The following is a 21,509-nucleotide window of genomic DNA, read 5'->3' on the forward strand; positions in this document are numbered from 1 at the left end:
TGTGCTGTTTTGTATTTGCCGAAAGCAGGAGTCATCTGCTTGTAGGTGTCTTCTTTTAGGAGGTTGTGTGTGCATACATGTGTGTGTGTTCATGCCAATACGTGTGTGTATATATCGCAATGTTTTTGAGACAGAGCCTCACTGTGTAGCCCAAGCTGGTGGCCTGGAGCCTACAATGATTCTCCTGCCTCAGCCTCCCAAGTGATGCCATTACAGATGTGTTCCACCATGCTGGGCTTGTATTACAATTTTTTTTCTTTTTCTCGGTACTGGGGATCGAACTCATGACCACCTGCTTGCAAGGCAGACGCTTATGCCGCTGAGCTAAATCCCCAGCCCCGCTTGTATTATAATTTAAGATGTGGCTATTTCTCAGTTTGAGAAGGAACGATGGTGAGGAGTTTGATTGAGAATAATAAACTTAGCTGGCTGTGATGGCTCATGCCTGTAATCCCAGCACTCAGGAGGCTGAGGCAGGAGGATCATTGCAAGTTCGAAACCAGCCTGGGCTACAGAGTGAGCTCAAGGCCAGCCTGAACTGCATAGTGAGACCCTGTCTTAAAAAAGAAAAAAAAAAGAGAGAGAGAGAGAATAATAAATTTACTTTGTATGTATTCACTTACCCTCTGCACGTGTTGGGAAGCTCAGCTTTGGCCTGGGGACTTGGTTTCTGCTTGTAAGTGGTAGAAAGAACTTAATAAGTGGCAGCCAGGCATGGTGGTGCACACCTTGTCACCCCAGCACTCGGGAGGCTGAGGCAGGAGGAGCACCATGAGGTCAAGGCCAGCCTGGGTTACATAGTGAGTTCCAGGCCAGCCTGTACTACATAGTGAGACCCTGACTCAAAGAACAAACCAAACAACAAACCAACCAACCAACCAGACTGTAGCTGGAGTGTTCTTGGGAGAAGTATAGGGTTCCTGGCTCCTTGGTGCCAGCTGCTTTTTTGTGTGGCTCACTGGGACACAAGGGAAAACGCCCAAGCAGAGAGAAGAGAAAGGGGGTGTCTGGCAGAATGGGGAGCACAGCTACCACAACTTCCTTCTCCCTGCCACCTTCTAGCTCTTTCTTTCTTTCTTTGTCTTGTCTTTTTGAGACAGGGTCTCACAATGCAGTTTGGGCTGGCTTTGAACTCGCTTTGTAGCCCAGACTGGTCTCAAACTCACAGCGATCCTCCTGCCTCAGCCTCCCAAGTGCTGGGATTGTAAGCATGTGTCACCATGCCCAGCTTTTTTTTTCTTCTTGAAACAAGGTCTCACTGTGCAGTTCAGGCTGGACTTGAGCTCACTTTGTAGCCCAGAGGAGTCTCAAATTTGCAAAGATATTCTGCCTCAGCCTCCTGAGCACCAGGATTACAGTTGTGTGCTACCACGCCCAGCTGTAGCTCTTTCTTTCCAATCAGGGATACCCAGTAGGCTGTGAGGGGTGACCATGGAGACACCTCCACTGTGACAATCACCCTCAGAGAGTAGACACTATAGCTGTGTATCATGTGGGGCCGTGTCCCTCACCCAGCCAGACAGTCTCTACCACCATTCAGGAGCTGGGGTTGGGTATCCTGGTGACTCACATGCTATAGGAACTGCTCAGTAGCTCGTCCTACCCCATGTGCCTCGTGTCACCTCTGCGCGTGTCTCCGTGGCCTTCTGGCCTGTGCTTCACACCCACAGCAGCAGGCACTGGGTACTGCTCACAAGGCCTTCAGTTCGCCACCTTCTGTGTGCCTGCCCCGAGCCAGGCCTCCGGGAAAGCTGGCTGAGCAGGGCCCCACAGGGACGTAGATTGGCATCTGGTTGGGTGGGACTTGCAGGCCATGAGCTCTGGCTGTGCTTGCCCTGGTCACCACCGTGTGAGGAGAAGGCAGCAGGTCAGAGAAGCCCAGCGATGCAGCCCAGGGCACTGCCCGGGACAGAGGGTGACGGGGAGGTCTGTATGGACAGGAGCGGTTGGGGATTATGCTTTATCTTCTGGCCTCTGCTAACAGTGAGGCTAAGAGACGCTTCCCTGGGACATTTCCCTGTGGGAGGAAAGTCTGCACAGGTCATCTGCTGCGAAGCAGAGGCTAAAATACATAGGTGGGGCAGTCAGAGGACTTGGGCTGTCAGTTCCTTTGCCAGTGTCTCTCAGGACTGTGGGTGTCCTCCTCATCTACAAGTGGGCAGTATGATGCTGCCTGTCCCCTTTATTGTCTGGCCCTACCTGCAGTCCATGATGTATGTGTCAACAGTGGGGTGGAATGTTTGAGTGAGGGAACAGGTGAATCCAGGATTTGGGGTACCTTATTTCCAAGGCATCTCTTGGTTGTGGGGATACAAGTGGGGGGTTCCCTGCCTCCATCTTCTCTCTCGCCCCTTGGCAGATGGTCTCTTGGGCTCACCTGTCCTCAGGGACAGACCTCTCAGGTATGTTGAGCCTAAGAAGCACCTGAAGCAATTGCCAGGGCAGATTCCTGGGTCTTGGCCCAAGAGAGTGATTCTTTGGGCCCAGGGAACCAGATAGGATCTAGTATTTTAAATAAGCACACTGAGTGTGATGGTTTATATCTGGATGTCCCCCTAAAGCCTCATGCAATCATAGGGGCTCTTTTTGGAGGTGAATGGATAGTGGGGTGCTGTCCTCATTGGTGGATTCTTCCACCTGTAAATTTATAGCTAACTGCTGATAGGAGGTGGATCTGGTTGGAGGAGCTGGTATTAGGGCCGTGGCTGGGAAGGGTTTGTCTCCCTCCCTGGTGCGTCCCTCAACTCTGGTCTTCCGTCCACCATGCCTTGAGCAGCTCTTTTCTGCTGGCTCCTCTGCTGCATGGTCCCGACTTGGAGTCAGCCCACTTTGGACTGAAACATGAGCCAAAATAAACCTCTCCTTCTCTGGATCGGAGGTGTTGGATATTGTATTCCTAGCAACATGGAAAGTGACGAAGACACCAGTGCTTCTGAGGCCCCTAACCGTTGAGGAGCTCTGTCCCTCTTGTGCCCTGAGCTCTGCCCCAGCTCAGGGAAGGCTGTCTGCAGATCTCCCCTGCCTTGTTGGCTCACACTCCCACCTGTGTGCACCAAAGGGCGTAAGGAAGTCCCAGATGGGCATCCCTGGGCATGCTGGCCCTGAGCTGGGCACTGCTGTCAGCGACCTTAGCAGATGCTGGCTTTAACGAAACAGCTTGTGAGGCTTAGCTGCCAGGTCCAGCTGTTGTGACGCAGATAAATGATAGTCATCAAAATACTGGTTCATAGGAAAGTTCTGAGATACAGAGAGGGAGATTGAGGTCCGTTTTGTCTGGAGAGCCCCTCTCTCCTGGGATGGGTAGGCCATTGACGAGAGGGTTGGGCAGAAAGGAGAAAGTGTCAGCTGGACACAACTGCGTCTGTCCCACAAGCCCCTCCAGTTTGTGGGTGGTGGAGCCTCTGGGTGGCGTGTTGACAGGAATCCTGCGGCTGAACTCCTCTTTTCTTTTTGGATTGAGGTGTCTGTCCCAGTGCTGAGGCTGGGCAGAGGCGAGAAACGCAAGGGCTGGGTCCTGGTTTGATCTTCTGACCAGCTGTTGATCCAGCTGTCCCCCTTTCCGAGGTTCATTCAGTTGATTTTTGAGCCCAACAGTGGTTGCTATTTTTACCAATTAGATTGCATATTCCTAGTTTTGGCTCATTTTTCCCGCTCTCAGAGATGCTTCCTGTCTTGATTCTGTTACTCTGTTTATTAAGGAGTCCTCATAGACAGAGCCACAGCGCCCCTCTCCCCCACCAGCCCCTTCAGGATTTGGAAAAATGTTTGGAAAGTGTTACCAAGTAGGGAATGACTCTCTGATGAGTCCACAGTATTAAGTGGGCCAGGGTGCCTCCCTAGTAAAATGTGTCCGGGGTTTCCGGCTCTCCTCCAGCAGCTCCTGTGGAAGATGTGAATGGAGGTGCATGACTAACTCAGAGAAAGTGGCAGCTCATCCATTCTTCTCACCGTGTCTGGGTGATGTAACGCAGCAGCTGGCCCCTGACTAACGGGGGAATTGGAGAGGGAAAAATTGACTCTGGGCTTTCCGGACCTGGCCAGGGTCTATAGCCCGCCAGTCAAGTGACCTAAATACTGGGAGCTGCAGGTTAGATGGCACCAGAATGGAGATGGTCTGAATTTCCTCCAGACTATCCTTCAGATGATCTGTAGGACCTGAGAGCTGGTCATGATCTGGAGTCATAGGGGACAGAACCAGATGGGGTCCTCAGGGGCCACATCGCAGGTGTCTGATGGGGGCTGGATGATGGCAGGGTTGCAGTGCTGTGTCACATGGTATCTTTTTACCCAGCCACTCTCTTCCCGTGTTTGGATGTCCTACGATGGGGCATTCATCCAGCTTTTACAATTTGAGAAGGTCTCTGTACAGAGTGTAACGGGAATCGAATTCATGAGTTCGTGCTTGCCAGGAGGCGCTTATGTCACTGAGCTAAATCCCCAGCTCCTGAGAAGGTCTCTGCTTCTTTTGCTCTGTCCCCATGACCCATGGCAGTCCTCTGCTGTGAGCCTTTTCTGGACACTCATGTACAGTCTTGTCTGCCTGCCCTTTTATTTCTCTTTGAAAAATAGGAAGTTAACTCTTACGTAAGGGCTCACAAGTCGGTCACTAATTTACCCTGACTCAGTTTCTCCGAAGTGGGCAATACTGAATACTTCCAACTTTGCTGCCAAGTATTGGTCTTTGAACAAAGTTGGCAAAATGTCTCCTGTACCAACCCTGGCAGACGTGTGGAGGTCCTGGAGTCTGGTGTTAAACGCACCCTGAAGGCTGAGGAGGAGGCCAGAATCAACCACTAATGTCTGCAGGGGGTGACAAATCAAGGAACAGGAGAAGGCATGCTAACTTTGTCTGAAAACCTGAGCACCTGTGCCAAGAGCTATTCAAGCTGTCATTGTGGTTGTCATCGTCGTCACCACCATCATCTTCAAAGCCTTCATTTTCCCCTGTTGTCCTTTTAAAACTCTGGTGAGCTGGTTTTCTTGTGAGTCTCTTTCTGAAGTTTTATGATCTCGTCACGTTACAGTGTTTCGGGTCACCCGTGGGGAATTAGAAAACCCTCTGCTTATTCCTGGTGGCTGGGACAGTTGCGGCTTTTGGCTCCCTGCATCGCCCGAGTCATAGTAGCCGTGGCCTCAGCATCCGTGTGAATCACCTTGGAAAGGCTCCGAAGTTCATTTCTCTACCTGATGGCAGCCGTTTCCTTCTCTTATTGTGGCCCTGTGCTTACGGTAACTGCGTCCTGTCATCTCGGTTTACACCCTCCTGCGTTTCAGCTCCGGCCGTTCTGTGATCTTACCTGGGCCTTCGGTCACCCATCCTGCTATCTTTCACCGTGCCCCCCCCCCCCCCGTGCCCGACTTCCCCAGCTTTAGTATCATAGGAAAGCAAGGGTCGCCCTGTCAGCTGCCTCTGTCCCTCTCCTGACTCCTTGGGACAGCCTTGGTTGTGAATGCGGCCGCAGCGAAATACACAAACATGTGCGTTGGTCTCACTCCAGGTTCCCGATCACCACCTCCAAGGAGGCCGTCAGTACTGGTTGGAACCATTCTCCGGTTCCTAATCCACACACCCTTCTGCTGTTCCAGAAACTGTTACGCCTTTTCTGCTTGTTTCATTAAATTTCTCATGGTTCTCATGGTGAATGCCCACAGACCATCTGCTTGTGTCTCGGGGAATTGATGCGAAGTGTCATGTTTTCTGAGATCTGTTCCCGGGGCATTTTCCTGTGGTCCAGACTGTGCTCCCCACAGCTTCTCAGAGGAGGCGCCCGCTGTCCTTCCATCACACCTGTCCTGCCACCGCATCTCCCCAGAGCTGGCACCTCCTGGGCTCTCGAGGGATACTTGTCAAGGGCGTGCAGATGTGAACAGCTAGTGACCCGGCTTCCTGGGCTGCTGCGGTGCTGGGAGACGAGCGTCTGTTTTCATCATTTTATTTAGTTCCAAGTGGTCACTAAGTGAGGAAGAAGCCTTGGAGGGAAGCAGACATTTGGGCCATGGCTCTCAGGCCCCGAGTCCAAGCAAGCAAGAGCTGACCCCGCCAGCCAGCAGTGCTGGTGTACCTTGAGGAAAGGAGAAGACTTAGAAGGACAGAACCCCTTCACCAAGTACGTGTGTAGACTGGTGGCTTAAAGTGGGGGCTCTTAGCTCAGCAGCAGAGTTAGAGGAGATGGTCAGATCCAAGCTCCTCCCCTTCCCAAGTTCTCTAACCCTCTAGACTCATGGTCCTCTTCTCTAAAATGGGGGCAGCACCTCCTGCTCCCTGAGGTGGGTGTGAAGAGTGATAGAGCCAGCATGTGAAAGCATCCCAAACAAGCTGTGGCACTTACCAAGTGCTCAGTGCTATGGTTGTTATGCTTTGTATCCAGAGGTCCCCCAAAGCCTTGCGCACTCAGAGGTAGGGCTTCGGGGGGGTGACTGTATCATGGGTGTGTTGATGCAGGAGTCCACTGCTGATTGGTATAGTGTAGTTCTGGGTGTGGGTGATGGATTTATTCAAGAGAGGAGAAGGCCCACCCTGGCTGGGGGGGGGTACCAACCAATAGGGAACGTAGACGGGAGCCTGCTGCTTCCTGCCTGCCATGCCACGAGCTGTTTCTCCTCTGCCATGGCACCCTGCCTTGCAACCAGCCAGCTGCATACTGAAACCTCTGCAGACCGTGAGCCTGAATAAGCCTTTCCTCCATTACTGTGTGGGTGTTACTTCTCCAGCAACGATCTATACATTAGTACGCTATTATTTTTGAGTCCCACAACAGCCTTGTGAGGAATTATTATGCACATTTTTTTAGAGGAAGAGACTACAGATCAACGAGGTTACAGGGACGCTCACAACCCCTTGGACAGAGCCGGCAGAGGTGGCCCTGTGCTAAGATCACAGGGCCCTGCTGTTTCGCTGAGGATTTCAGAGCTCCCTCTGGATGGAACTGCTTTACCCTCATCATAGAGACTCACACCCTTTCCCACTCCATGCATTCTCTGACCTACCAGGAAGATTCCATGAAGTATTTGCTGTGCTCTCCGCAGCCACAATGGCGTTTAGCCAGAGCAGGGGCAGCTGACCAGCAACAAGGCCGCAGCCCTCAGGGTGGTGTTGCATGCTGTCATTCTGCTGGGTAGAAATGTTGCTTTAAGTTGTTCTGACTCAGTTTCCCCTTCTCTGGAAGGTAAGCAGTCCTCTTTTGCCCACAGCATGGACTCTAAGTGGAGCTGACAGAATTACAAGCGCTGTTGACATAGTCCAGACCCCTTCTTTGTGGTCAGAGGGATGACATTTTATTGTGTGACCACAAGCTACCCAAACGGCATGAAGGGCCACAGGGAGAGTTTTGTTCTTCCTCCAGGCCGAGGGGACAGAGATGTCATTCATCAGACATCTCACCAGAGGACAGGAATGCGCGGAAGACAGCCCACTTTCTGGAAACATCTCTCAGCAGACCCTTGGAGAGAAGCAAAAGGCTTTTCATGGAAAATATTTTGGAGTGATCCCAAGTACTTGTAAAGCTCGTGTGGCAATGCTGACCATATTGGGACCTTCCCAAGGGCACCCGCCTTGAGACAGGAGAAAAGGCACCACTGTAGTCCCGGGACCAACAGTCATGAGCCCTGGGGCCTTGCAGGGCAGTCACTTCTTTGAGCCTTAGTTTCTTCTTCCATAATCTGAGTGATAATGGATGCTGTTTGGAACCCTCAGCCCTAAGGTTTTATTAATCTATGGTTCCAGGAACCAAAAGTTCCAAAGCGTGCTCCCTCATAAAGCGGCAGAGATTTGGGTCCTGAAGTCTGGGCCTGCGTTAGCATCTGCTCTAGAACTTTTTGACTTCATGGTTGTCATCATCTCCTTGGACTGACTACTCAGACTCAGCCCCTTCTACCTGGAGCCCCCTCACCATTTAATTATATGAATGTTTGCTAAAGTCTTAGTGTATTTCCAATCGCATGGCTTCCAAGGTGGATGAGGCTAGTTCCCCCCCTGACAATGAGAAAGGGAGGCCAAGACTTCCCAGGACTTCTGGGTTCCAAAGATCTCTCGAGGGGCTGGGGATGTAGCTCAGTGGTACAGGGTTTGCCTGGCATGCTTGAGGTCCTGGTTTCAGTCTCCAGTACTGAAACAAACAAAAACAAAACACAAACCAATAACAGAAGCCCCCAAATCTCTATTCCTAGAGTAGTCATTTTCAGAGTGGTGCCCGAAGCAGGTATCCTCAGCTGCATCCCAGCCCATATATTTTTTTTTTAATTTAAAGAGGAAGAAACAAAAAAAAAATTCATGAATATAAAAAAGGGTAGAAATAATACATAATTACAGAAAAATAAATGGTAAGAAATCACCAGTTGATAAGTTACATATTGTCATCTTAGAAATAGCTGTTCAGCTATTGTTACATACAAAATTAAAGTATTTAAAATGACATTCAAATAGTGACACTGCCAACAGTTCTGCTCAATGATCTAACAAAAACTTAGTAATATGGTTATCAGTCCTACACGCTTGTTTTTTATCTTAAAGAGGGTAAGATTAAACATAGCAAAACAGAACAAAACAGTTAAAAAACAATTTAAAGAAATACAGATTTCAAAGCAAGTCCACTGGAGATCTTTACTGTCTAATTGTCTCTAGTTTCTTCCAAATAGTTGTCCCCATCTTCACACACATTAAATACATACTGCATATTGCAGAATTAATCAACTCATTACAGGATGATGAAGGCTTTTTAGGTCTTCAAGATCTGACATTGGGGAAGACAATAATAACTACCATAGTGTCTCTCATTCTCTTCGTAGTAGCTGTCCTTATCTTTACATATGCTGAAATTGAACTTAAGAGACTAGACTAATATCACTCTGATCATTGAATATTAGTAGATTTTATATCATAATGCTACAGAATTAGCATTGGGTTTCTTAGTGTCTCTTCTTCAGAGTATCTGTTCATTACATCTTGCATTATATAATCTGTTCCCTAAATAGTTTTTAGAAAATCTTCTCATGTGTGAATTTCTACATGTATATCTATCCTCTCTGTATTATAGGGAAAAACAAATCCTAATAAGACAGCAAAACAAATTCCTAGAAAAACATGCAATGAAAAAGACACATAAGACCACAATATTAGGTGATCTACCCTAGTTACTATGCTTTCTCTTGTTATTTTCAATAGACTTGCCTACATCATCAGGCTTAATATAGTTAAGCATAGTACTACATAGCTATTTTTATAGAAACACAACTTTGAAAACTTTGTAGGACTTGAGAGCTGTTAATAATCTAAACCGGTATGGATATCTTTTACATCTTGTCATCTTCAGAGCAGATGCCTCTACTTTTAGGGTTGATACTATCAAGCATACCAAATTCAAATAAAATCAGCCAAGGCAAAATCGCGGTCTAATGAATTGGATTCAGATAAGATCAGTCATAGTAAAACAATGTAAGTAATACAGGGTTTCGGTTTAAGTTAATAGGAAATTAAGGATAGTTACCATGGTATAACCTGCTATTTTTGGGTCAGATGTCTGTGCTCTCAAATCTGATATAAGTGGACAAACCAGAACAAATTAAATTCAAACTAAACAGGGTGATAAGACTACTGTGTCTTTTAAATCCTGATACACTATTAACAATGACCTCTGCCTTTTTTATAGTGTATCAAAGCTATCTATACTAAAGAATATAGCTTACCGTCTCTGCCTCATGTCTGCTACTCCACTTTTCTGCTATAATTTGTCCACCTTATTCCCTCGTTCCATTGTCTGCCCCGTTCACTGAGGCCTCTCTGCCACTGTTGCTGGAATCCTGGTATCCCTTCCTCTCTTTCTCTGGCATGTCCTTCAGCACTCTCTGTAGGGTTGGGTTGGTGGCCATGAACTCCCACAGTTCCTCCTTGTCTTGGAAGCATCTTATTTCTCTATTAATTTTGAGAGAGGGTTTTGATGGGTATATCAGTCTTGGTTGCAAATTATTTCCTTTCAGGACTTGGAATATTTCTGCCATTCCCTTCTTGATTTAAGAGTTTGTGTTGATAAGTCTGTTGTTATTTTGATAATTTTTCCTGTTGTAATTTATCTGCTTCTTTTCCCTGGCTGCTTTTAGTATTCTGTTCTTTTGGTGGATTTCTGGAATCTTGATTATTATATGTCTGGGTGTAGATCTGTTTTGGTTGTAGGTAGCTGGTGTTTTGTATGTCTCTTTTATCTGGATATCATTTCTTTTTGCTATACATGGGAAATTTTCCTTTAATATGTCTGTGAATATTCTTTGTATTTCATTTTTGGTTGCTCCTGCTTCCTCACTCACATTCTTTATTCTTAAGTTATGGATCCTTTTGTAATCTTCTAGCCCTTGAATTGTTTCTTTCTGGTTCCTCTTTATTTTTAAGAGGTCTTTTCTTTCACGATCATGTATCATAAATCTCTCTTCAAGTTTCAAAAGGCTAACTAGTTTCTGTCAAGGCATTTTGCTAATGTTCAATGGATTTTTTAGTTCCTGGTAATCTCTTTGGATCTGTTTCATGTATTCTAGGTTATGTTTAAATTCTTCTTCAGAAGTTTCTTTCTTTTCTGATTTCCTCCATTCTTCCATCTGTGTTCTCTTGGGCAGGGCTTATCATTTCTTTAATCTCTTCATATCTTGCCTCACTTGGATCAGGAGTACAGCTTTAAATTCATCTATGAAGTCATAGAAGTATTTCTTAATTTTGGCTGATGCTGTGTCTAGTATTGGATGGTTACTGTGCTTGTTCTCTTCTGTGTTTACTTCTCCTGGGCTTATTTTCCCATGTTGAGCAGCTGGAGATTTTTTTTTATTTCTATCTCTTGTCATGCTTCTGGTTTCTTTCAGACTGGAGTGTCCTGGGGGTCTCTGGCCCTCTCTGTATTGCTTAGGGCCTTTCAGAAGTGTGCTGACTTGAGGTTTTGCTGCCCTCCCCAATTTGCTGTTATCTGGGGTAGGCAGGGATGCAGGGACTATGCAGGCTAGCCTCCAGCCTCTGTGCCAGCCAATCCACAAGTTAGGATGTACTTTGTGGATGTCACAGAGTCGCAACTATTTTGTATCTGCTTTTTGGGTCCCAACCAGTGGCTTGGTTCAGCCCCAGCAGATCCTGCCAGTTCTGTCTGTGCCAGAAGCAGCTGACTTATGTTACCATGGCACAGGGCTCTGCCCAAATCCTATCTGTCCTCTACCAGACCTCTCTGTGCCTGGAGCGACTATCTAATGTCACCGTGGCACCGGATCTGCCCAATTCCAAGATGTCCTCCACTAGTTCTCTCTGTATCACTGACACCATCACGGCGCAGGGCTCTGCCCAATTCCAAGATGTCTTCCAGCCAGCCACAGCAGCCACGGGACCCAGTCTCTAGTACTCACCAGAATGCAGTGCAGGTCGTCCTCTTGGGTCTACTGTACACTGTATCGCTTGCCTTCACTACGTTCCCGACACAGCATGGAATGGTCAGAAAACTGCACTGTGTCTGGCTTCTGAGCTCCAGAGCTTCTCACAATGTCCTCTGGTGCAGCTGGGTGGCCCTGGCTGCTTCTCGGGGTCCCGAGTCTCAATTTCTAGCTGGCGCCAAAAGCCAACACAGCTTTTCCTCTTGGATCCACTAGTCAGTGTGCCGCGTTAAAGGTGCGGGATTTGCAGCCTCCTGTTATCAGCCTTCGAAGTCTCAGCACGACTTTAAATCCTCCAGCCGTGCTGTCTTGGTTAATAAGAATCATTATCCATCCATCTGGCCCTCTCCATGTTGTCATATTCTAGCATCTAATATGATTTCTGTCTGCCCAATCCCCTAGCAAGCCGCCATTTTTGAAACTCTCCTTCCCAGCCCATGATAAAATGCATATTTCCAGGTGCCCCCCTAGTAAGACCTACTGAATCAGTAGCTCTGGGGCTGTGGCTTTTAGCAAGTGCCCCAGGGAACTGGGGTGCATGCTCAAGGTTGAGAACCACTGCATCAGCCCTTCCAGGAACAGTGATAGCTCTGAACCCTCAGGGGACCTGAAGTTTTCTTAGGGAAAACTCGGTCACTTAGGCTGCCAGGATCTGATGATTTCAGCTCAGAACCACAACCCGCTTGGAACCTCCAACAACATTTTGAAGCTTTGTGGTATTTTTGTAAGTGTCCAGACATTGTGGAAACTAGCCATTTGCTTTGATGGGAACCGATCCAGTTTTGCACACAATTCGACATGGACCTTCCAGGCTTCCCTCTAAATTGATTATGATGCTTCATGAGATGTGTTGATACCATGACTAAAACCCATGATAAAAATCCCAGGCCAGGAGAATCCTGTGCTGCCAGAGTTCTCAGAAGACCAATCCTCTATGGACCATTCTCTCTTTAATTAATATCCTACTCCACGGCAGAGTTGAAGCCTGGGCCCTGCTGTCCTGAGCAAGTGGGGACCATTGGGCCATATCCCAGCAGTACTTTTGGCCAGAAGTATGGCTCCAGGTGGGGCTCCTGGAGAGGGCCTAGCCTGCATCCAGGGGTGTCCTCCTTCCCGGGACCTGCTCTGTTATCGGCTGGACGCTCAACCATGGGCACCACCGTGAAAATTAGAAACCTGGCCTCCAGGACTCCTCCAGGGACAAGACTGCCCTCCTGTCCATCCCACGCCCCTCCTCGAGCGCATGTCTGAGTGCAGCACCAACTGCAGAGCTGAAAGCCATAGCCCTGGCACAGTGCAGACTGAGGAAAGAGGCCTGGAGGCACAGGGTGGGCAGAGGACAGCTACCATATGGGTCTTTTTATTTTGGGTGTGGTACTGGTACAGGGTGCTCTACCACTGAGCCACATCCCTAGCCCTTACTGTTTTCTGAGACCAGGTCTTGCTAAATTGCCTAGGCAGCACTTGACCTTGGGATCCTCCTGCCTCAGCCTCCCCTAATACTGAGATTACAAGCAAGTACTACCACATCCGGCTCCATGCTGGCTCTGTCCTCACTCATTCCAACATTCCCACAGTTACCCAGAGAGGTTCTCCTGGGTGTTAGTATCATCTCCATGTATTTGTAAAGATTTTTGGACTCTCCTCATCTCCATTTTTCCATCTATCTAATGGGTGTGATACTCCTGGTTATTTTCTCAGTAGCTTAACTTGCAAATGAAATGAGGTCATTGTGCTGAAAGGGCTCTGGAAAAAAAGATTTTTAAAATCTTCTTTAAAATCTGACAAATGTCAGATTTTATGTCGCTGTTTCTGGTCCTTGAAGCCAGCTGGTGGGGCTGCTTGAGAATTCACCTTAGGTTCACTGTCCGAATTGTGTGGTGGGAGGCTAGCATCCGGCCAGGCTCCTGGAGTTTGGGGCACCTCCTCCTCTACAGCGGTCAGAGGGGAGCTCAGTGAGGAGGTGGGCGGGGCACACGGGGCGAGCCACAGCCTGGCAAGCTGGCCCGGGCAGGGTGAGCTCATGGCCTTTCCCGCTTCCCATTCTTATGACTGGCTTCACTGTTTCATTTTTGGCTTTCTCTCTTTTTCTTGCAGCTGCAGTGATTGAGATTTAGAGCATTTGGAATCCCCTTTCTAATCCCTTTCAAATCCTGATTTGGATACAAAATCTAGGAAGGGGGTGGGGAAGGGGATTAGAGACTGGGCTCGTAAAGGTGGCCTGTTAGTCCATTTTCTGTTACTATAAGGAAGTACCTGGGGCTGGGTAACTTTATGGTGGGACAAAGGGGAAGAGACCACATCTGGTAATGGGCTTCCTGTTGGCAGGGTTCCAGGGCAGCCTAGGGTGCTGCACAGCAAGAAATGCAGCACATGAGTGGATGTGTCCTGTATGGTGTCTCGCCCTTTTCTTATCAAGTCATCGGTGTTCAGAGAGGGGGGCTCCACCCGACAACCATATCTAGTTCTAGTCACCTGCCACCTCTAAATGTCAGGACTGGATTAGGGCTCCACACCCTCAGAGTCTCAAAACTCACACTGGGCATTGAAGTCCAGTGTGCGACTCCAGAGGATACACTCGCTATATCCAGACCATCCACGGCAGGCGGTAGCCCACAGCACTGAGGAATTCCAGCAAGAAGCCTGTTGTCCCCTGCCGTCCAGCATCCTCTTCAGCCCCAGGCCTAGAAGGATGCGTTTCCTCTGTGGACTCCACAGTCCCTTTTGCACTAGCGGCATAGTTTGTTGTCAGGGTGGAAAGGGAGAAGTTTGCTTTTTGACGGTGTAGCCATGTTTTATGAAATGTGTCTGCACTGGGTCCTTTCTCTCCGTTTCCACTACTGCCTCCCAGATGGGGACCGAGTCCCAAGAGCTCATGTGTGCGGAGTGCAAGCTCCGCTCCTCGCTGCTGACCAGCCCTGCTTTATCACATGACTTCCCTCCGGAGACACAAAACGCCAGGCCTAGATGTCGCCTCATCTGCAGCATGGTGTTCAGATTTCTCCCCATAAGCTTATGTCCCTTATAACTGGCTCCCAGCCACCTCTGCAGCTGATGCCTGCCTGCAGCGCCTGGTGTGCCTCTGCTGCAGCCTACTCACCTGCCCCAGGCACTGACACCCACGCCTCTGTCCTGTCCCGGGCTTTCCTTCTGGTACCCCTTTTTCTAGTCCAGATGCTCTGCATCCAGAGAGCAGCTCATGTCTCTTTAACATCCCGTTCTCTTAACAGCTGTCCTCAGGACCACAGTTCCGCTCTAGCTATGATTCCATTGTTCCGTTAGTTTGTCTTCCCAGGTTGACGGGGAACCCATGGATGGTGTAAGCTTTTATGTTCCTTCTCCTCAGGGCTCTGCCAAGCTTCTGTACCATGCAGCAAATAATGCAGTAATGTATGTGTTTGGTCGCCTAAAAATTGCATTGATGACTTTCTAGAGATAAATAATTCGTATGTTTATTTATCTTGCAAAAAAAATATCTATTTATCCCTTTATCACTTCCTTGGATGAGGAAGAAAACCAAACTCAGGAGGCCTGAGGGTAGTCATCAGTTCTAGATTTCCAACAATAGCCCATCTGCTCTGGGTCCTTTCTCTCTTCTAATAGCTGGGCTTCTCTTCCCCCACAGAGAGCACCTGTGAGAATAAACGGGCAGACCTGGTCTTCATCATCGACAGCTCCCGCAGCGTCAACACCCAGGACTATGCGAAGGTCAAGGAGTTCATCGTGGACATCCTGCAGTTCCTGGACATCGGTCCTGACGTCACCCGGGTGGGGCTGCTCCAGTATGGCAGCACGGTCAAGAACGAGTTCTCCCTCAAGACCTTCAAGAGGAAGTCCGAGGTGGAGCGGGCCGTGAAGAGGATGCGGCACCTGTCCACGGGCACCATGACAGGGCTGGCCATCCAGTATGCCCTGAATATCGCCTTCTCAGAAGCAGAGGGTGCCCGGCCCCTCAGGGAAAACGTGCCACGGGTCATAATGATCGTGACAGACGGGAGGCCACAGGATTCTGTGGCTGAAGTGGCCGCAAAGGCACGGGACACAGGCATCCTGATCTTCGCCATTGGCGTGGGCCAAGTGGACTTCAACACACTCAAGGCCATTGGAAGTGAACCCCACGAGGACCATGTCTTCTTGGTGGCCAACTTCAGCCAGATAGAGTCGCTGACCTCAGTGTTCCAGAACAAGCTGTGCAGTAAGTCCTGCTCCTCTGTGGCTCTTAGGGGTGGGGATGTCACTGGATTCATTCACTCATCTTTGAGTGCTCACTCTGAGCTGCCGTGTCCTGGGTGGGATGCTGGCAGTGGATCTCGGCAGGGACTCACACAGATGGCGTTGTTTTGGGGCTTCTGTTTTGGCCAAGGAGACAGCTCCTAAACATGATGGCACAGAGGAGTAACTGCAGTCATGCAGTGGAGAAAGCGCTCAGGGTACAAGGGTGCACACACCCCAAGGCCAGCACAGACAGAGGGTATCTGCAGCACTGGGGCTGTCCCTGGGGTCCCTGAGGTGGAACTTGTGAGTCGGGGCACGGATGGAAGGCCGAAGTCATGATGTCACCCCTTGCACAGTGCGGGTGCCACGGAAGGCCTTGTGCCCTGTGGTGGTGATTAGCAGCAGGCCCCTTCTCAATGGAGGACCAGGGCATGGCACTGAGAGGCCAAGGTGTGGGTATTGGTGCCTTCCACCCGGCAGGGCAGGCCCCTCCCCGCCCCCCCAGCTCCTTCTGCAGAAAGCTGCCGCCCAAGTCCTCAGGCTGCATTGTTCTGCTTGGTTTCTCCCCTCTCCCCGTCTAGCCCTCCTTCCCGCTCCTCCCAGGGACTTCCAACCTGGCTCCGCTTTTTTTTTGCACCTTTCTGCCCCTGTGGCTGCCTTTGCTACCCTCCTCCTCATTATTAGTTTATTTGGTTTTCTTGAGACACAGTCTCACTATGCAGTTCAGGCTGGGTTTGAACACACAGCCTCCTGAGTGCTGAGATTGCAGGTGTGTGTCTCGGTGCTCGGATTGAAAGATCCATTTTTAATTTTAATTTTTAAATGCCCAGTCTTTCCCTGGGGCATTAGTGGAAATGAGCTTAGGGGCCAGGCTCCTGACCACTTGCCCAGGAGGGAGCCCTGTCCGTCAGAGGGCTTTGAGGACCGATTCTCAGAATGTGACAACTGAGACACCCCTACTGCCCCTGACATGGAAGCCTTAGTGAGTCAGAAAAATGATGTATTTTTGATGTGTCTTTAAAAAAATGTGGCCAGAACTAACCTCAAAAAGCAGAGACCCTGTTTTTTTTTCTTGATTATAGAATCATAAGACTCACTTAAAAAATCAATGCCGTGGAGGAAAAATAACCTTTCTCTCTGCAATGTCATTTGGAAGACATTCAAAAGTGCCATTTCCCTGGCGCCACGGAAAGGCTGTATTATTGTGGTGTGGCATGGCCCGCGTCAACTGGAAAACTTCAATCAGAAGAACACGCTGCAAACATTTTTAAGGTTTATGACTTTAAATGACTTCTGCAGAATTTATGTTCCCCCTTTCCTGGAAATATTAAAAAGGAGAAATTGGTTCCCTAACACTTTTGACAGTCTACTCATGGGCATTGGAACTCTCAGCAGAAGACTCCGTGTGTGTGTGTGTGTGTGTGTGTGTGTGTGTGTGTGTGTGTCTCCCACGTGCTGGGATCACAGGCGTGCATCACCTTGCCCAGCTAGGGCTTCATCAGCAGGGGAAGGCAATGCGGCCAGGCGGAGGAGCCCCACAGCCAGGCCTGTGGGCCTGGCAGGAAGAAGCTGACTGTGTGCGCTAAGCCCAGGCAGCACCGTTCAGAGGCAGCTGGGACTCTTTGCCCTCAATCTTGGTTGCAGTCTGGTAGCTCCAAGGAAGCATCCATCCCATCTTGTCTCATGTCTGCCCTCCCCACCCCACCCAGCTTGGCTCAACAACCTCATTCACCGTCCTAAGAGGTTGAATAGGCCCGGGGCCTCTGTAGCAGTCTTGGTAGAGACCAAAGGAATTTGCATTCCTTGAGCGCTTCTCCGTGTGCCTTTGTGTTTGATCCTCAGGAAAACCAGGCGGGGCAGAGGCTCCACCTGTCCCTCCTTTCTCTGGGGTTAGCAAGCTTGTGAGTTAGTGAACCAGCCCGGAATGCAGCCAGGGAGGGAGGGCTCCTGTCCCAAATCTCTGGCTCTTTCACTCCTCAGCATGTCAGGAACTAGAAGCTCCTTCCTGAGGTGACGTTCATTCGCAGATGGCCGTGCCCTCAGGCTAGCCTTGCTGGGTGAACCTGCTCTGTGCTTGGCACTCACCTGGCACAGTAAACTCAGAAGCCTCGGTAGGGTGAGAAGGCTCCGGCTGCTTGATGGTGGCTAAATGCTTTCTGTGTCTGGAGCCCCGCTTGCCTCATCTGGAAAGAGGAGCTCTACATGCAGACAGTGCCCCACTCAGTGTGGGTAATACTGTAACTGAGGATCAGCACACAAGGCAACTGGTCTCCGGTGGTTTATTTTATTTATTTTTTTTGTGCATGGGAGATTGATCTCCGGCCCTCTGCACTGGGCTACATCCCTAGCCCTATTTGTTTATTTATTTATTTTATATTAAGACAGTTTCCTTAAATTGCTAAATTGTCCAGGCTGTCTTTCAACTTGCAACCCTCCTGCCTCAGCCTCCCAGAGTCCTGCCTGGCTGCTGGCCTCAGTTTTGATCTATACTTCAATGCCCAGGCCTCAGTGAGGACTGTCTTCCAAGTTAGTCTTGTTTGTTTCTGAAGCATTGGGTTACATCTTGCTGATAACAGCTAATCTTGTCTGCTGCTAGGTACACTTCACTTAACACACTTAACACACCTTATGAGGCAGGTGCTATTATTATCCCCATTATACTGAGGCTTAGAAAGGGTAGTCAACTTCAGGTAGCAGAGCTGGGGAGTCAGAGCCTAGGTTCTTCACCTGGAAGGTTGCAGACTGCAGGCAAGATGCTTTCTTCCAGAACAGCAGAGTGCCTGATTCAAAAAGCACCAAGTGTACACAGCAGAGGTGGTGGAGTCCTTGGAATGCCAGGGATGTGGGGGGGGGGGCCCTTGGGCCACAAAAGGGGTGGATCTGCTTAGGGACTGTTTCCCTCAAAGAGAAATGATGATATTAATTACTAATATACTTGCACTTAAAAAAAAACTATTATTATATAAGGTGTAATGAAAACTTGGTGAATGTTTACATTTTAAAAAACTCATTATAGCCAGCATGGTGGTGCACACCTGTAATCCCAGCATCAGGAGGCTGAGGCAGGGGGATTACTGTGAGTTCCAGGCCAGCTTGTACCACATAGTGAGTTCAAGGCCAGCCTGAACCACATAGTAAGACTCTGTCACAAACAAAACAATGGAAAACAAAATGAAACAAAATCATTACAGTAAAAGACACATTGGAGGGGCTGGGCATTTAGCTCAGCAGCATAAGCACCTGCCTTGCAAGCAGGCGGTCATGAGTTCGATCCCCGGTACCGATAAAAAAAAAAAAAAGACACATTGGCATTCAGCCTTCTTAAGATACCCCGCCCCAACTTCAGTGACATTTGTACCCTGGTTTTTCCTTCCAGAAGTCCTCCTCGTAAGTGTCTTTAGTTGCACTGACATGGCTGCCTTGATGTCTTGAGCCAATTCAAAAACTTTCCCTTTCATAGTTTTGGCATTGGGGAAGAGCCACGGTGCCAGTCCAGTGGGTAGGGAGGAGGAGGACACGGTTTCTGTGTCATACGGGTTTTACAAGCTCACCTTTCCATTGGGTAGCACTTGCCAGCTGGATGTGGCCTTCCTCACTTAAAATTCTTGATGTTTTCCCTGTGCTCTTTAAATAAAAACACCATTTCTTAAAACAATCTATACAAATGGCTAACAAATGTATGGAAAAAATGGCTAATATCATTGGTCTACGGGGGAATGCAGATCAAAACTACAGTGGGATTATCACCTGCCTCCAGTTAGAATAAGTGAAGACACTCATGAAAGAGGACCCCCAGCACTGCTTCAGAAAGGGACAAGACTCATGGGATAAATGTGTTTGAAGCAAGGGGGAGAAAATTTTGAGGGGATAAATGGCAGGGTGCTTTTTACAGTAATACTTTTTTTTGGGGGGGGTCTTTTTGAGACAGGTCTCGTTATGCAGTTCAGGCTGGCCTCGAGTTCACTTTGTAGCCCAGGCTGGTCTCGAACTCGAAACAATCCTCCTGCCCCCCCCCCCGCCCCGAGTGCTGGGATTATAGGCATGAGCCACCACGCCTGGCATGGTAATACATTTTTAAAATTTTAGTGTTCACTGCATATTTTGATCACACCACATATATTAACTCATCTTATTCATATGGCTAATCTGTGAAGCAGGAGCAGTTAATGTTCCCACTGTGCAGAGGGGAAATCTGGACCCAGAGTTTTTAAATAATTTGTCCAAGATCATGCAGCTCTAAGTGGTGGAGCTGAAACAGGCTCCCAGCCCCAGCTCCAAAATGCCAGAGGAGACTGAAAAGCAGGCACCAAGCACTTAATTAAGAGCAGCCTGCCCAGGTTGTGATGGGTCCTCCAAATGCCAGAAGCTGCATGCAACCACTGTGTGCAACCCAGAGACCCAGACTTAAAGGTAGGAGATATGTGTGTGGTGGTGGGCAGCTGGAGTCATCCAGGCAAAGAAGGATATTTTCAATTTTGTTTCTATTTATTTTATTTTATTTTTTTAAATTGGTACCAAGGATCAAACTCACGACTACACACTTGCAAGGCAGGTGCTTATGCTGCTGAGCTAAATCCCCAGCCTCTATTTTATTTTTTCAATGCAAAAGCTAATCCCAGTTATCTCCATTGATTTCATGACCGTAAGCGGATCCTGAGTCACAGCTTGAAAAGCACCAGGTGGTGGCGGTGGCTGCTGCACAGCCAATGAGGACGGGTGTGGGGCGGAGGCCACAGGACCACAGGTGGCTCCAGAAGCCAGGCGGGCTGTGCCGACTGCAGGAGGCAGGCAGTGTTCGAGTGATGATGGCAGAGGCCCTGATGGGCCCTGAGCAATGGACAGCTCGGCAGCCAGGCTGCTGTGGGTGAGGGGCCTGGCCGTGGCTCTCGTTGGCCATAAAGCCTGGAACCTGGGCAAAGTGGCAGCTTTGTACTGGTGGCCGGCCACCTCCTGCAGAGCCGCAGCAAGGGAGAACCCGTAGGTCCCATTCCCAGGCTGCCCTGGAGACACCAGAGACCTGCAGGCCAGGTGTCCTCTGAATTGAGGTCCTGTTTATGAGGCGACCAAGTCGCCTCATTCTACCCTGGGTTCCGCCCTTTTTGCTGCCCAGAGAGAGAACCGTCTCTTGGAGCTGAAAACTGCCGGCCTGTTCTGCATTGGGTGACTCAAAGTAACCTGGCCGAGCTGCTCTGAGTTAAGCGCTTGGTGCCAGCTTTATCAGCCTTGTCTGGCATTTTGGAACTGGAGCCAGGCTCCAGGCTGGGCCCTGTCTAAGGATGTAACAGTGTCCCAAGGACACAGCGTGGCCAACCAGTGGAAGTCTATGCTCGCTGCTCCCCGTGGAGGCCGTGGTGAAGCGGGAGACCAAACTGGCTGCAGGGGGATAGCTTCATGTTCCCAGAAACGGTTCCTTTCCGGATCCCAGACAACCCCACCTTGTTGCACATTCTGAGTCCTTCATTCCTTTGTTTAAAAATAAAATTATCTTCATGTTGCCTAATTGAAAAAAGTACATAATCTTTGTCAATGACTTAGACCATTGATCAGTTATTCCTCCCTCTGCACACGAGGCACTGACCAAGTTTAAACCCAGGAGACCTGAGGATGGGGCTCCGGGACAGGCCCAGCGGGCTGGCGGAGGAGGCAGGATGTGGCGTCCCCTTTGGTCACACTGCCAGGGCCAACCCTGGGGGAGCAAGGCAGGAGGCCCAGATGCTGCTGAAATCACTGGTCATCATCGCCACAGGGAAGAGTTGTGCTCTGTGTAGTAAAAACGTTTGGGATTAATTTAGTTGCAAGAATGAGGAATTCAAGTTGAACTAACTTTGAAAAGCAGGGGACTATATCACATCATTCATGGAAATGCAAGCAGGAGTACTGAGTGACTTGCTTTCATCTGCTCC

General features: G+C 49.2%; 1 protein-coding gene across 5 annotated transcripts in view; it reads left to right on the forward strand.

The window, feature by feature from the left end:
- Matn2 (matrilin 2) overlaps positions 1-21,509 on the forward strand; it is a 118,062-nt gene that overhangs the window by 27,127 nt on the left and 69,426 nt on the right. For all 5 annotated transcript variants that reach the window (XM_063257606.1, XM_063257603.1, XM_063257604.1 and 2 more), the window contains exon 3: positions 15,017-15,586. In XM_063257606.1, coding sequence (XP_063113676.1) covers positions 15,017-15,586 — 570 coding nt within the window. The remainder of the gene's footprint in view (positions 1-15,016; positions 15,587-21,509) is intronic.

This window comes from Cavia porcellus, unplaced genomic scaffold, assembly GCF_034190915.1.
Source record: "Cavia porcellus strain 051 isolate PalLab524CR breed Dunkin Hartley unplaced genomic scaffold, mCavPor4.1 scaffold_10, whole genome shotgun sequence".
Classification (NCBI taxonomy): domain Eukaryota; kingdom Metazoa; phylum Chordata; class Mammalia; order Rodentia; family Caviidae; genus Cavia; species Cavia porcellus.